This window comes from Pundamilia nyererei, unplaced genomic scaffold, assembly GCF_000239375.1.
Source record: "Pundamilia nyererei isolate P.nyererei 1_Seehausen unplaced genomic scaffold, PunNye1.0 scaffold00027, whole genome shotgun sequence".
NCBI classification, from domain to species: Eukaryota; Metazoa; Chordata; class Actinopteri; order Cichliformes; family Cichlidae; genus Pundamilia; species Pundamilia nyererei.
Window position 1 is genome coordinate 4,865,174 of NW_005187428.1, and position 13,612 is coordinate 4,878,785.

A 13,612-nucleotide genomic window follows, 5' to 3' on the forward strand; every position below is an offset into this window, starting at 1 on the left:
GGGGCGACTGGAATCGATAAGGGAATCGTTTGCAAAAATGGCAAACAATTCCAAGGAATTGAAACAGTGGGAACCGGTTCTCAACAAGAACCGGTTTTCGATACCCATCCCTAGTCCTGGTATTTGGTTCAACCCCAAATCATTAGCTCATTTCCACTAATAAACATCTGCCTGAATTACCTCAGTATACACATAATGTCATAATGTGTTTCTGAAGATTTAAGACAGAGATACTGATTTTCATTAAGAAATAAAACATCAAGTAAAAGGACTGATATATACTGTGGTAAACACCAATCTCAGTCCTAAAGTCCCACATGAGGAGTGCTTTTATTTCAACTGCTATTGAGCTGAATTATAGTGGTGATTCACATTCACAAGCTCAGTTTCCTTTGACACACCCAGCCTGTGATTCAGCAGGAGCTACAGGTTTTAAATCTGAAGGAGGAAAAAAAAAAAAAAACCCTACTGGATTTTTTTCCCATGATGGTATTCTATGGAGAGCCAACTGTAATGTGAATAACACCAGAACCTACCCTGCTGGATTAACAAGCAAAAGACTGAAGCAATTGCATACACACACAACCACATCCCTCGAACAGCCCACAAAGGTGCGAGTAATGCAGTCAAATACTCGCTCGACCACTTCACGCCTACCTACAACCGACAGCATTGAGCATGTCACTGCATCTGCCTTCCACGCCCTGTTTCCCCTCCTTCCTTCCTCCCTTTCCCACTGGAGTTAGCTGTTGTGTGTGTGTTGTGCGGGAGATGTTAAGTGTTTTCTGCATGAAAGCTCTGTTTAAAAAGCTGTGAGTGCTCTTATTTAAATAGTAGCACCTTTTACAAACTGCATCAGATTTAAAGAAGGAAAAGATTCTGTTAGGATGCAAGTTTACAAAAGCATTAGAGCAGAAATCCAACTGCCACAGCTTACGTGCTGCAGTCAGGCACGTAGATTTTTCTACCTGAGCAACAGGTTTTAGTACAAGCATAATCAATTGCTTTTCACATGTCCTACAACAGCTCTGCATTTCAGTGTCATATAATGCAGACAAGTAACAGATTGTGCTTTCTCTCCCTTTTCCCATGCATATGCCCTGAAAACCCTGCATCTGTATTGTAATGAAATGTCATCTCTTTCCATCCTCTCCCGCTTGGATGACAAGATCAAAGATGTTTCATATAAATTCATTTGCATGGCACAAGCAAAAGCCTCTTTGTGGAGACCTTACCAACAGTTTGATTACATTAAAAGGTAAAAAAAAAAAAACTGTATCAGATGTGAGCTTGTCACAAACTGCCATTTTCAGTGGTCACTGACTAATGCCACTGCAATGCCTAAAGCACTGTTTATTTACTAGAACCATACAGCCCATTATAAATTAGTCACTGAGCTTTAAAGCCTCATAAAAATGAATGATTTGGGATCGTCCGTACTGTCTGCAAACTCATTTAAATTGATGACCGTCTTCAATCAGCTGCTGATTCTAACCAGAATGTGTATTTTCCATTAGGAGGATGAGAATGTTATTACTACCGACTGAACTGCTGACGCAACTGTCAGCTGCTTTTAATGCAAACATATTTTTTATATAATCAGTTTTCACAATCCCCTTTTAACCTTTGTTTTAAAGCATTTCAATCATTTCACTTATCTGGAAGCTTTAAGAGGCCAAACAAATGTCAAACTGGCATATCCTGGATGTTGTCCAGTATTTAATGAAAGGTAATAAAACAGACCAGGGTTCAATAAAAAGAGCACTACATGGCTTTAATATGAACTTTGACTTGCATTTCCAAGTGCCAACTTTGTTAACTTATGCTATATTCTCAATATAAAAAGAGATCCGACATGAATTACTTTAACCTGGTGATAAATGTGCTTTTCATACCTGGATGCGGTCTGGTGAAAGGTCCATCTTTGGCCTGTGTCACTCCAAAACAGAGGAACACCAGGATGCTGGCCACAATACCCCTAGAGGACACACATTTGGGAATTCATTGGAATCACAAAGACTTCTGTATCGATTCCTCATACATGTTCTTACTGAACCACCAACAAACAAACAGCCTATTTTCATGTCTTTACACTAGGAAAAAAGTGAACCTCTATGCGAACTACTTCTCCAAAAACCTGGAATCCAACATTCAAATTACAGATATCAGACTGGAATGTGGGTAAACAGAAAAAACTGTTTGTCCTGTGTAACAAAAAGGGTCCAGCTCTGTGTCTGAAGGAAAAACAAAAGGATAGTAAGTGTTTACCCAAAACAAATTAGTATGTGAGAAAAATTAAATCTTGTCCTTAACCCAATTGAGATGTCAGGCAATGCCTTAAATAGGCTTTTTAAAGCAATCAGAAATATTGATGAACTCACAGCATTGTAGGAAGAATGGCCTACAATTCCACCACATCACTGTTCAAGTCTCAGAAGTAGCTACAGGACACATCTAAGGGCGATGGCTCAACATGTTCACCCAGCGTGTTCAATAAAGACATGAAGTTCACCTGTTTGTGTTTATTAGCTCAGTCAAATTGTGTTTGTCCATTACTGTAACTTCAATTAAAATCAGTATGCATTTCAAAGGGGCCGGAAGGCTTTTATTACAGCTACACATACAAGTCTCAGCATTTCAACCCCGTAAACCTTTAAGATCTGTGATGTCAGATCAATCAGACAAGGCATGAATGGGAGCATAATGGCTTGGAGAATTAATAATTAAATAACTTGAATCTGGAGGTCTGGTCTACTGCTTCTATTTCAATATTACAACTTCATTTGTGTTTATTAAGAACCAGCTAAGACCAGCCAAGTTGAGCTTAAGTTGCTGTTGATTTAAGCTCTGAAAACTGGATGACCAGACGAGGACCCTGTCCTGACCTTACAAGTAAACAGAGCAGGCTTAAAAGACTGAGCATACAATGGGATTACAGTGTGTGCTAGCCAACAAGCGTAGGAGCATGAGCATGTGAGATTTAGGGATCAATTTCTTCGCTGTTTGAGTCTGGAATCAAATGAATGTGTGTTCAAAGAATACAACACACAAAGTGAAGTTGTGTGTGAACTAGTGAGAGTGGTCCCGGATTGCAGGGTTGACTGGGAGTTGAGGAGTAACCAAGCAGTGCCTGAGAGTGAGCTCCGCTTCCAGGGTGAAGCTCTTAGGGTATTTATCCCAAAGAGCCAGACTACGCTGATGGCAGCAAATCCTGTTAAGGAGCATCCACACAAATGCAACCTACAAATCACCCCATCTGTCGCAAACACACATCACTGATAGAGCCTGTTTTATGCCTGACCTTCTCAATACACCTAAGTACAAAGTACCGGTAAGAACAACTAACTATAACCCTGCTTTGTGTCACAGATTTTTAGCTGTAACACACGTAAATGGGAGTTTTAAGCCACATGCAAACTTGCCTTGACTAAATCTCCCTGTTTGAAATATAAGAAGCTATAACAAACACTATCAGGGACAGGTCTGATCATTTCCATATTTATTCAGCAGCATGGCAACAGCTCCAAAAAAAAACTTTAGCCACAAGAAAAACAAGTTCTGCAACAGCTTATGTATTCCCATAGGAACACTGCTTTAGTGCACCTCCTACTCCTACCTGCCTTTTCCTACCAGGAAGCACAAAGTAGCTGGCACAACTTCCAGCAGTCGCTCTGCAACTTTCTGTAGTTTGCAGTAATAAAAGAAACTGAAATAATTTGGCATTTATCCAAGTCTCTGTGGTTTAATAAACATGATAAAGTTGGATGTATTTCTCTCCAAAGTTTAAATAAAACTCATTAAATCTACTTGCTAAATGCTCAACTCGTATTTATAGTGTTCTTTTCATGGCCAAGACGGTTTTATACATGGCCTTGTAAGCTCAAGGTGAGTGTGACTGTAAAGGCTAGTGACTCATCTCAAATGGTGACTTTTGCTCCTTGCCCATGTTTATAGGAAATAAGTGGTTTATTCCAAATGTTGTTTTAAAAAAAAAAAAAAAAAAAATCAGAGTAGCTACTGGTTGGTTGGTTGCATTGCGGCGTTACCCCCACATTTAGATTTGATCTATTCTCCAAGTGTGTCGTGACAAAAAAACTGAGCAATAAAATGTGCTGTCCCTCACGAAGCAGATGAACTCAAACCTCAGCAGTCTGCACCTGCTGCTGTTCCAGTTAGACTGTCTGACTCGTAGCCCATCTCCAGAACAGAAGAAGAGCTGCTGCTGCCAGTTGCAGTCTATAACGGTGGAGATAAAAGTATGTAAGAGATGCCCTCTGCAGAAGCAGCAGAATGACATGGAGGATGACCACAATAGCAACTTAGTTCAAGACCCAGCCAGAAGGGAAAACACAAGGTAGGAAGGGCTGTAGCTAGCTGGTTAGCTGGAACTGAATTTCCAAGACTTTCAGCGAGTAAAGCTTAAATGAGTTGTTAAATATACAATGGGCCGACACAATGGTAAAGTTCCATATAATATCCCGCATTATATGGAACTTCACTTTGGAGATGGTACTAGGTCCAAATAATCAGGAGACTTGGTTTTGCAGAACATCACCTTGACATTGCCTTGTGGCACGGCCCTATCCAGATCAGTCAATTGTGCCATGAAGACACCAACAGACCGCTGTAGCACGATCCATTATTGGCATCTGATTAGCAGCATCCGGCTTTCCAGAAACTCAAAACAAGATTCAGTAGCAGAATAAGTTGTCTGGGATTGGCAGAGAAGATTGGCATGTTTTATTTCCATGGTCACAACCTGCATATTTAACTCAGCTGCTCAACCCACAAATGCTTGTTGCTTCAAATTGTGGCACCATTTAAGGGGAAACAAACAATATAAGATGCATTGTCAGCAAACATTGTTACAACAAAATGACCAAACACAAATTTCCTAATGCTAGTTACCAATAAAATAATCTCTCTCTCTCTCTCTACATAAACTGGTGCAAAAATGATATCATGAAGCTTCAGTTTAAAAGCCTCCTGGGGTTAAAGTAGATTTTTGGGTGCCTGAGTTTTGGAGTGTTTTGGCTTTGGTGACACTGAGGAAAGGAGAAATGCAACCTACTGACCTTTTAGTGTTGTAGGCCGTGTCCTGAGGAGTCTCCTCCAACAGCGTGACGTAGACCAGAGCGCAGGTCAGAATGAACAGCACTGTGACAGTATGGGCTCGCCTGCAGTGAAAGTGGGGGAAAGGACAGAGAGAAGGACGAGAGTACCATTTGTAGAACAGGAAAGTCAAATACCAGTCAGCACAGGACATAAAAAAAAAAAAAAAACAACAACCAAAAAAAAACCCTAGATAGGCTGATGTTGTCTGACATCACCATGAGACAACGTTAAGAAACACTGAGATAACACTACAACACTGGAACGGTCTAAACAAATCTGAACGGGAATCTGCTCGTTGCTAAAAACATCTTTGTTGCCTCCAAATATCAAAAGGCATATATAGGGGTAAATCAAGGACAAAATAGGAGATGAAATCTGTTGGGAAACTGTGTTGCTACAGCTAAAAATAGTTACAAAGTTTGTGATAAGCTTCAGTTCAAACCTTTCTTTAACCTGAAGTCAAAAATAGCTTTTGCATCAAATGTCTTGTGCCTGACAGTGGATGGAAAAGCTTTATATCAGGTCTGTTTAAACAACAGAATTTGTATGCTCTGGCAGACAAGGTGAGCTGGAGTTTGATAGCCATGTTGTTGGCTACAGGCCCAAGCTGTATCTTCCATCACCCCATGTCAGCAAACATACTTTGGCCTCTGTGGTGTGACATTCTAGTTGTTTAGATATACGTCCACGCAACCTGAGGTATTTACCTCAGCTGACAGGGCAAAGTTTTACGATAATGTCAGGGTCAAGAGAATACACGCTATATAATGGGAGATTTCTCGATTAGAAATAGACAAAAGGACCTGAATGGTATTTGGAATGCTGACAAGTGCATAACAGTTGATAAGTTCTAGAAAGACAAATGGGGTGACTGCTCAGAACAGTGGCAGAGTCACCGAGTTTCCTTATCACTCCTGGAATGTTGACGCTGATCAGGCTGCAGGTGGACTGAGCCAGTATTCATTAGGGAGGAGGGATTTCTGGGAATAAAGCTAATCCAGATATCTTTAAAACTCATTTTGTCTGTTGGTTAAAACCCCAAAGTAATGGGTTATATACCCTGACACCAAGTAGCATCCAAACATGCAACATGTAGGTGAACTGTTAAGCTTAAGTAAATAGAAAACAATCAACACAATCAACACTGGTGTCGACCTCTTTACATGACAGTGTGTACCAATGACTGATCTGAGTGTTACTCGTACTAGTTACAAAGCACTTACAGGAAACATTTGTACAATACCTTTTTTGTTACTTAACCATTATGTGAATACCTAAATATCTGTAATAAGCTAAGACAAAACCGTGTGACAACCAAATGTCAATCATAACACATCTTACACGACAGATGCCATCACGCCTCAAGTTTTAAACCTGTGGAGAACAATTATAGCAAGTGTATTTTATTCCTGCCAGCCCTCTCATTAATGAAAGGGTCACCAGCTGCAGTAGCCTTAATATTTTGGGGTAAACAGCCAAGCGACATATACTTTATAAATGTATCTAATCTAAAACTACAGAGGCAATGTGCTGCTCTGAGAATTTAGATTAAAAGAAAAAAATAATTAAAGGGTACCTGAAAGTGAGGTATAGCGATTCTGTAAGAAGTTTTTTAAAAATAATAAAGTGCCAACTTTGAGTCACATTTCTTTTGGCTGAAGCTTGATGTGCAAGACAGCACACCAGGTATTGTCAGCCTTTTTCCTGTTCCACCTCCTTATCCAACCTGTTTGGCTGGAGCCACAGGGGGAGGACATGGTTTCTCTCTTCGCTGACAACGATACACCACCACCAAGAGTGGAAAGGTGCAGCGGAAATACTGGTTTTGTGCAACAGAGCAACCAGCTAAGCTTAGAAACAAAGTGCACCTCTAAGCTTGAAGTTAAGATTTAAAAAAAAAACAAAAAAAAACAGAAGAAACGATTCTGCTTTATGCCAGCCTCATGACTAATCAGAGTCTAGATTTAAGGATGAAATTGGATTAAAATAGCCTTCGACTTTAATGACAAGCAGAGACAAACTAACAATTTAATACAATGCGTCTTCTTGTCAGTTTCATCTAATTAAACATTTGCCGAAACCAGTGTGAACAAAACTGCCATTATTTTGAAATGCCTCAGCACTAAATCAGTTTAAGGGAAAATAAAAGTGGAACGGCAGCACAATCACATTTAATAAGTCCGAGTTCTTTATAAGGCATATTAAAACTTTACCAAAAAAAAAAAAAAAAAAAGAGTTTGCCATTGTCAGTTCCTTCCTGTGCCAGTGATGCAGGCTGAATACCATTTTTAACCAAAAGCTGCTGCCATACAGCTTTCTACTATGAACTCTGAACCCTTGGGAGACAGAGTCCATGTGGTGCCCTACCACCTACACACTTGGAAATACACCAACAACTGCCATCTTTTTCCTAACCTGCTTCATACATGCAGGTTTATCATCTGCAGTCAGCACTTGAAAATGTTCCACAAAAAAGGTTCAATCGTACAAATAACTGCAGAATGTAAATTCAAATGACTCACAGGAAGAACCACTTTCCGTTCTTGTTTTTTTAATGCGTTCATGTATGTAATACTAGACGGCAAAAATTCAGGATGCAATCAACAACACCCACAGACTGTTGTTATGTTGACCCCTAAAGCAAACAGCTAAAAAGCCCTTGTAAAACTCTAAACTTTACAATGCTACGTCGTAAGACTGCACCTGGATGACTGCCGACACATTTAATTGCCACATAAGTGGGTAAAACCTGGTTTAGGTTCAGTCTAATACAGCAACCCTGCCCTCATGTATTTGTCAATATTGTTCTGGACAAGTGACCCTGATTATTAATCCACATAAAAACAAGATTCTTGTATTTTCATAACTGCAACAGACAAAGGTATTTTAGCTCCTGATAACACCTCACTACAGAAATCTGATGCCAAGGCCGTACCACAGTAATGAGAAATTCTCATTAAGGTTCCCACTGGGAGGACCAGTCTCCTCTGCTGTCAATGATATTGGATAGCTTAGCAGATTCTTATTCAATCCATATTTTTTGTACACAAAGCAGAAATGAAAACCGCACAGACACTCAGAGAAGCTTAAATATTCCTCGAGTGACAGGCTGGAAAGCTAACGTAGCTATAAATTAAAAAGGGCTGCAGAAGAGAATGTCACTTTTCCAAACTAGCTGCATAGCATATCATAACGAAACCCGTGTCCTGCAACATGCGTGCGGTATTCCCTTTGTGCATGCTTTTTTCTTTTTTAGTTGGCTCATACATACTTTTGTTTACGTAGTGAGAAATAAAACATGTGGTGTTAGGAAAGGCTAATGAAGTATGTGCTCATTTCTACACTTTGCAGGACAGGTATTATACCTGGCACATCTTCAGATCTGTTGTGAATGTCAAAGAATCTCTCAAGTGTCATATCTGAGCCCTGAGTTTGGATGTGCAATGTGAGCATCCATGACAACACTGCAAACCCCACAACACCTCCAGAAGTGACATTTAGCGGATCATGTTTACTGGAATAGCTGCACCAGGATGGAAAAACAACAACAAACATTTCAGTTTGACCTGGCATTTACAGCAAGGTCACATTATCTGCTGTCATTAATGGAGGTCGCTCTGGGCCTGTCTTTCAGTTCACCTTGAAGCACATATTACACCCTGCTGTCAACTAACAAATGCTTCCTCCCCTTCTATCTCTGTAGGAGCCGTGAACTTGCACTGACACCGACACAAACACTCACCAGAAAAAGGTGTTGGTTCCGTCGTCGTAGACTTCGCACTCTGTGTTTCTCCGGTGCAGATTCTCCCTGGAGGTCTGCTTCATCACCTTGGCTTTGATCGCTGTGCTCTGATCCGGACACGCTGGATCCACGGAGCCGTTGTTAACCTGCTCGCCGACGCTCTTGCCCGCAGCCACGCCGCTTTTCTTCGACTCCGGCTTGGTCATGGTTCTCACCGACCAGCCGCCCTGCGCTGCTTTAAAAAAAAACTGATCCCGTGCGCTTTGGTTTATCCCTGAGCTTTCCTCCCGTCTACTGTCATCCGCGTCAGCCCCACCCAAGTGGCTGTCAGCATCCTGTGGTGGTCGGGGGAAATGAACGTTACCAGGGCGACACTTGAAGGGTGGGGAGAATAACCTGAAAATCACGCCCTGCTGCTGAGCTGACCTGCCCGGCACGGACAGCCGCACTCACATGCAGATGAGAAATGCAATTGAGTCAGGTTTGACACCGCCTACTTATTTTAAAGCATTTCTACATAACCTTCAGAGTAACACTTCTATGTGTCAGCAATGGCGACCACTTTCCCACATGCCCACTCGGGAGAGGAGGGGTTGGTGGGTGGGGTATTACACGGTAAACAAAATCACTGTGCCTGCACTTCGATGGGTGCGTAGCGTTGATATAAGGCAGCTTGGTGAACTGCGTTAGCTATTTGTAGAAGTTTGACCTTGCCAGCGAGACTGCGGTGACTGACAAGCTCCTTATCAATTAACCAATCAAGGCAAAACCGTAATTACTTATGCCATTATTGATTAGCTACCTATTCCTTGCCGGGAAAATAATCAAGCTAACATTACTTACCAGCTGAATTTACGGGCTTACTGACCGGAGTCCGAATGTATTTTGCCATTAGAAAAAGCTACATTTGTATAAAAGTAAAAGAACCCGAGGAACAAATGAAGTATACTGGTGTATTACTGTAGCCCGTCTTTATTGATACTATTAACAGATAAACCGCATCAGCTACCTTACCGTCTACGCGCGTCACGTGGGCATAGCGAAAGCGCCGGTATGTGGTTGAGCAATCAAGCGGCTTCCGGTTTATTCGTTTCACCAACAAAGTTCTCTACGATGCGCTACATTGACGCAATCTTATTTTGAAATACAAATATTTCATTCGGAAGTTAAACTCTCGTTACTTACCGTAAATTTAACACATTGATAGCCTGACCTATTTGGCGGGTTTAGTTAATCCGTTTACATGTAATATTGATAAGTAAACAGTAAGTTTTAGAAATTTCGCAGTAACAGTAAGTTTTAATGCAAGTAACTGCAAAAAACGGCACTGTTAACTTGGTTAGACTATAAAACTATTATTAAAACCGCATTGTTTTGGCTAGTGCTATATATGGGTATTTGCTATGTCGTCATTTCCGCCTAGTTTAAAAGGGACGTTATTTGCATACAGAAATGTTTAAATAATCAGTTAAATATAAATAAACAAAATGGTGTTTGTACTTATTATTTAAAGCAAACTTTTTTTTAGTTTTGTTTTTCATATGACAAAATGATATGCGTAATTGTTTCAGAGAGCATACAAAATCATTGCCAGATTATTCAGTAAAACTCAACTGCGCTGACTTTCTGATGACGTGAAGCACTACATTCATAAAGTCAGTGAAAAACATAAGAAGCATAAAATGCAAACAACTTTCCACAATTTCCACAAATAGTGTTTATAATACTCACCTCTGACGTTAATAGTCAGTTACTTATTAAACAATATGTTTCCTTTTTTGACCTTCTTGAAATTGCAGGTTTACTATCCGATAGCTCATACTTTTATTGATTATTATTATCATACTTATTATTGCTAAAGGTCCCAATTAAATATTTTGATTTAATTGGGACCTTTAGCGCCTGATACACAAGATCTTGTCTCTACTAATCAATGTGGTGTAAACATACCCGTAGATGGAGCAGTCTGCCAAGATGTTAACATGTGCCTGTACTGTCTGTTCTCTGACAGCTGTTACAGAAACTTTTAAAAGTTTGCCACAGTGAGGTTGGTATAATATTTGCTAAAACGTCCTCACCGAGTTTTTTTTAGTTCAGGATCGTAACAGAAGCTCCTCCTTAAGACGTCCCTCTCAACATACCTGACTGCACATGGCAGCTATTATTATGTGTTGTGTAACTAGAGATCTTGCCAAAGGTGAAAAAGCAAGGTGGGAAAGCTGTTCTGAACTTTATGTTTTCAGTTATCATTGAAACTAAACTAACAATCCCTCTATTTTGTATATATTCTTTTTTCTTTGTTCTTTTTAAACATACTTTAATACGTTTGTGAAGCCGTAAAAATCAGATAAGGGTAGCATGAAAAATACTTACAGTGATTACACAAACATTATGCAGGGGTTAGTAATGGGTAAAAGGTACTGACTTATAAATAAGAGGACCTGAATAATTTAGCTTATTATATAATATTATACAACAGGATATTTTAAACTAACTAGGCAGCTCATTCTTTGTTTTGACGACACTTTCTTTAAAGATATAAAACATTGTGGGTTCAACTTGAAAGAAAGTTAGATGTGAGATGTAAACATGAGGTCAGAGGTCAAATATGATAAGATATTTGGATGCAAAATATAAGGTGATATTTAGAATACCCATATATCATTGCCTATAAGCCTATATGTTCTCAGTACAAACAATGGCAGTAATAAATCTGTATAACATTATGCAAAGCTAGTTAAAACTTGCTTATTATCACTTTGACCTTCAGCTCAGTCTATTGGCTTTGAAGGAGAGGTCAGAGGACAAATATGACATATTTGAAATATTAGTATGGTACTTTGTATTTGTTGATAAATTGACAACACGCACTACACGTCTACAAAGTTTCACTGGAATTCATTCAAAACATTTTGAGCAATACAACTACCAGTTGTATGTTTATAGTTTTCAGTGTAAGGTTTAGTGTAGCATCACTGTTTCTAAAGACCTCACTGCCCAAAGTAGCCATCATATGAGTGCAGTGACTCATATGAGTGAAGCATGTGTTTGGCTTTTGTTTTCATAATGGGAATAAATGGTGTAGCCTGAAGCTTTAAGCATTTCTTGGAAACAGTTTGATTGGCTGGCTTTTAAAAACAGTAGCATTAAAGTATATATATTGCTTTAAATAGAGCATTCCTCTGCCTCTCTTTGATTAAGAACATGTCATGTTGCACTTTAACCATAGTTATAATAAAAGTTTTAAAATGATAAAGCACAACATAAATCAAGGAAGTAAAGCCCCTTGCAACTAAAGTAATTGAGAGGCAGAGTTCAAAAAACGTTCAGGGGTCATGTAGATGAACTATAAAGTCTTTTGCCTGAAGAGAAATAGAACAAGTCAGCCACAAACCGCAGCACATTTTAGATATTTACTCATGCATAAGTGCTATAAAAACACTGAAAGCACTATTTTAACTTCTGAACAAACAGCTCGGCACAGAATGTTTTAAAGGACTGGACACAGGCTTATATAATTACAGCTCACAATTTGGCAGAAATGTACCATCCAGTTGGATGGTAGCTGGTGGATTAACTAAGCAAATGAAGCATGTACTCCTTCAATTTTCTGTCAGAAAAAGAAGTTGATTTCGTGACATAACATTTTCATTTTCAAGTTTGTTTTCTTTTGCTGACATGTAATGAGGCAATAGTCAGTAATGGGTAGTATTTTCAAGGTCCTGACAGCAATGCACAACTTTAAAAATAACATATGCAGATGTTTGCTTATGTCGTGCTGTTGCAAATGGATGCATCAGTAGCACAGCAGAAGTTTGAAGTGTCTCTATGTTTGCATTTCTCTTTGTATTGTAGAATATGCATTTCTTGTAAAAGGTCTGATGATCTTAAATGTCGTTTGACGGAGTGGCTCATCACTCTTGGAGTGGGTCGTCATGGGTGTGTCACATGTTTGCCAGCTTCAGTCTTCAGAGAAAGCATGCAGACAAAACAGTTTTATAGCTGTCATGTGGAACAGCGGGCCTCGATGACCGTATATTCATCTGCTAAAAGTCCCAGCAGTGATGCCTGCAGACACTCTGCAGGATCAAAAGGATCAGTTTGTTCAGGTGAGGGGTCTGCGTGTGTGTGCTTTTTAGTTACTCAAGAGCCGCGACAATAAAACAGAACACAAACAATGTGTTTGCACAGTCAACCTGAAAAACACACAAGTCCCTAGTTAAATACATCAATTTGGGATTAATGCACTCATTATAAATCAGTAGACAGCTGTTTTCTTCCTATTGTGTTTACATTTTTTCCTCTTCAGTTAACTTTAAAAAAAAACGACCATAGCTGTTGGCCTCTTTTTTTTCATATACTACATATATGCACATTTGTCTCACTGCTTTAACGTGACCAGTGGAAAGGAAACATGTTAAAACAAATAAAATCCAATCCAAAAACCTACTGCTCATATGCACTTTTTAATTAAATGTTTTATTTGAGTTCAGTTTAATTTCACATTCTGTTCTATTTGGTTCAAGGCCTTCCTTTGATTAATCAAGTATTTGACAATAGCTTAAACACAGTTAGAGCTCAACCCTCTTTGTCTGTTCCATCAATCAACATGTTGCCCACAGTCTAGTGAGCCTCCGGGTTTTTTTTATTTTTTATTTTTTTTACTTTGATTGGGCCCTCTGGATATTTCCATTCAAGTCAAAGAGCAAGTTAAGTCATCTGTAGCGTGTGTGTGTGTGTGTGTGTGTGTGTGTG

General features: G+C 39.5%; 2 protein-coding genes across 2 annotated transcripts in view; one reads left to right on the plus strand and one right to left on the minus strand.

Annotated features, from left to right (window-relative positions):
- ptdss2 (phosphatidylserine synthase 2) overlaps positions 1–9,078 on the minus strand; it is a 24,815-nt gene extending 15,737 nt beyond the window's left edge. Inside the window, exons 1-3 of the mRNA XM_013909587.1 lie at positions 8,858–9,078; positions 5,076–5,177; positions 1,896–1,978 (exon numbers count right to left, since the gene is read on the minus strand). Of these exons, the coding sequence (XP_013765041.1) occupies positions 1,896–1,978; positions 5,076–5,177; positions 8,858–9,063 (391 nt within the window). The 5' untranslated portion in view covers positions 9,064–9,078. The remainder of the gene's footprint in view (positions 1–1,895; positions 1,979–5,075; positions 5,178–8,857) is intronic.
- A 107-nt stretch (positions 9,079–9,185) lies between these two features.
- The window catches only part of LOC102213633 (cyclin-dependent kinase inhibitor 1C-like), an 8,989-nt gene continuing 4,562 nt past the window's right edge, over positions 9,186–13,612 (plus strand). Inside the window, exon 1 of the mRNA XM_005728226.2 lies at positions 9,186–9,338. The gene's annotated coding sequence lies outside the window, so the exon portion shown is untranslated. The remainder of the gene's footprint in view (positions 9,339–13,612) is intronic.